Here is a 1,796-nt window from a genome sequence, read left to right as displayed (position 1 = left end):
ATGCTTTACCTCACTCACACGGCTCACTGGCAGTTCCTGGGCCTGATAGTCGGATTCCTGGCATGGATCCTCACCATGACCACCGCCGGCCTCAACGAGTGGCGTCTCTGGCGAGTAGGCAATGCGTCCATCATCAGCTCGGGCGAGGCCTGGGTTGGTATTTGGAGGACGTGTTTCTACAGTCATGTCCTTCCCGATATGGAGAACTGTCGAAGCATCAGCATATCGGACAGCTTTCTTCCCGTGGAGATCCCCGTGGCTCAGGTGCTGATGATGCTCGCGGCCATCTTTGGTCTTGCCGGGAACATCTGTGCTGCAGTGGCGGTGAGGATGGCCTACTTCTCTGTTGAAGATCGCAGGAGCATCAGGCTGGTCTTCCTGCTGGCAGGGGCGCTGTATTTGCTCACAGGGATGTCCTCCTTGGTGCCACTGGCGTGGAACATGAACTCTGTGCTGAAAAACAGCACCATAGATTTTCCTCCTGAGTTCCAAATCCCTGCTCCTCCTGTCAGCCAGCGAGTTGGCTCAGCCATTGGAGTGGGCCTCTGCGCCTCCATTGCGACACTCTTAAGTGGCCTGCTTTTCCTTTGCTACAAGTACGCTTGGCGGGCCGTGAGCACAGCGGGCCCTGGCGACCAGCTCAATGGCCCCTGGACAGTGGCAACACTGCCACGCAAGTCTGAACTGGTAAATAGAGCAGGCATGGATAACGCTGTCTTTCACAGTGAATAAAACTCAACAGAATAAAATCTATGAAGGGAGACTGACTTTAGGCCTTTTTGTTTTGTTTTGTATTTTTTAAAAAGAGGCTAGGTTTGATACTAGAACTAAAAAAAAAGACTGACTTGCCATATCTCAACCAGAAAACCAAAACAAAGAGCTAAAAGATGCTAAAATTCCTTGTGACCATACAAGGGATATTGATCAATTGTACTTTTATCATAAAAACAATGATTTCATTGTACTGAAAATAAAAGCCAGTGACTATTTACCCTATAGTTTCTATTTTAGGTTTATGTGACTGATTGAAGTTCAGAGATGGCTGCTTATCTACAAAAGTAATAATAAATTTTATCTCTGTTACTGAGGAGTGGTGTGTATGTGTGTGAGTGTGTTAGTGGCCTCAGCTTTTATGTAAGAACTGTTATGATCAGTGTTATTGCCACACAAGCCCGTGGGAGGCGACATAACATTTCAAGGTGTGGCTTCTTAGGAGTCCTGCGTGAGGAGGGGTGAGAGTCGGCCAGGTTGACCCGCACACGTGACCTGGGTAGGAGGCTGACGAGAGCAGGCATGTGAGCGTGAAGAGGGGGCTGCTTCATTGGGGTGATTGTTACCATGGAAGGCGCTCATACACATACTGGCCCTGTGGCTGGCTCTACCTCTCTGGAGGCGGCTAGCTGATGGAGAACAAAAAGCCCTCTTCAGACAAGCACAGCACTCAGAAACACAAGGCTCAGAAGTGGATGACCAGTAGAGCTGCTTTAAATACTGCAGAAAACTACTATTTGAATTAGGTGTAACCAAATTTTATTATTAAAAAAAACAGGCCTGTAAAAAGTAGTAAATAATTATTTGTCTAAAATGTTCGTCTGTCTCCACAAACCCTACTTACCTATCTCACTTGTACTGTACATATCCTTTAGCAGATAAAGCTGTTGTGCTTTGTTCTCTATCTTTATCATTTACGGTGTTTTATGGAGGAAAACTGATAAGAAGACTCATCGCAAATGTGTCATATCAAAGTCTGTAGAATTAAACCCAAAGGTAACCGCAGCTGGATAACATCTCACCCC

At 46.6% G+C, this 1,796-nt stretch overlaps 1 protein-coding gene across 1 annotated transcript; it reads left to right on the top strand.

Moving 5' to 3' along the window:
* cldn34a (claudin 34a) lies at window positions 1-732 on the top strand. The gene has a single exon (XM_084920392.1). It carries the CDS (start codon window positions 1-3, stop codon window positions 730-732), a length of 732 nt encoding a protein of 243 aa, XP_084776518.1.
* The last annotated feature ends 1,064 nt before the right edge of the window (window positions 733-1,796 follow it).

The sequence above is a fragment of the Perissodus microlepis genome, chromosome 23, assembly GCF_051167445.1.
Source record: "Perissodus microlepis isolate ML-2025 ecotype Zambia chromosome 23, ASM5116744v1, whole genome shotgun sequence".
Classification (NCBI taxonomy): Eukaryota; Metazoa; Chordata; class Actinopteri; order Cichliformes; family Cichlidae; genus Perissodus; species Perissodus microlepis.
Note: the sequence above shows the minus strand (reverse complement) of the source record. Positions and strands in the feature narration are given on the sequence as shown.

Excerpts from the sequence above, each read along its gene's own strand:
- cldn34a (XM_084920392.1), top strand. The coding sequence starts at position 1 with ATGCTTTACCTCACTCACACGGCTCACTGGCAGTTCCTGGGCCTGATA.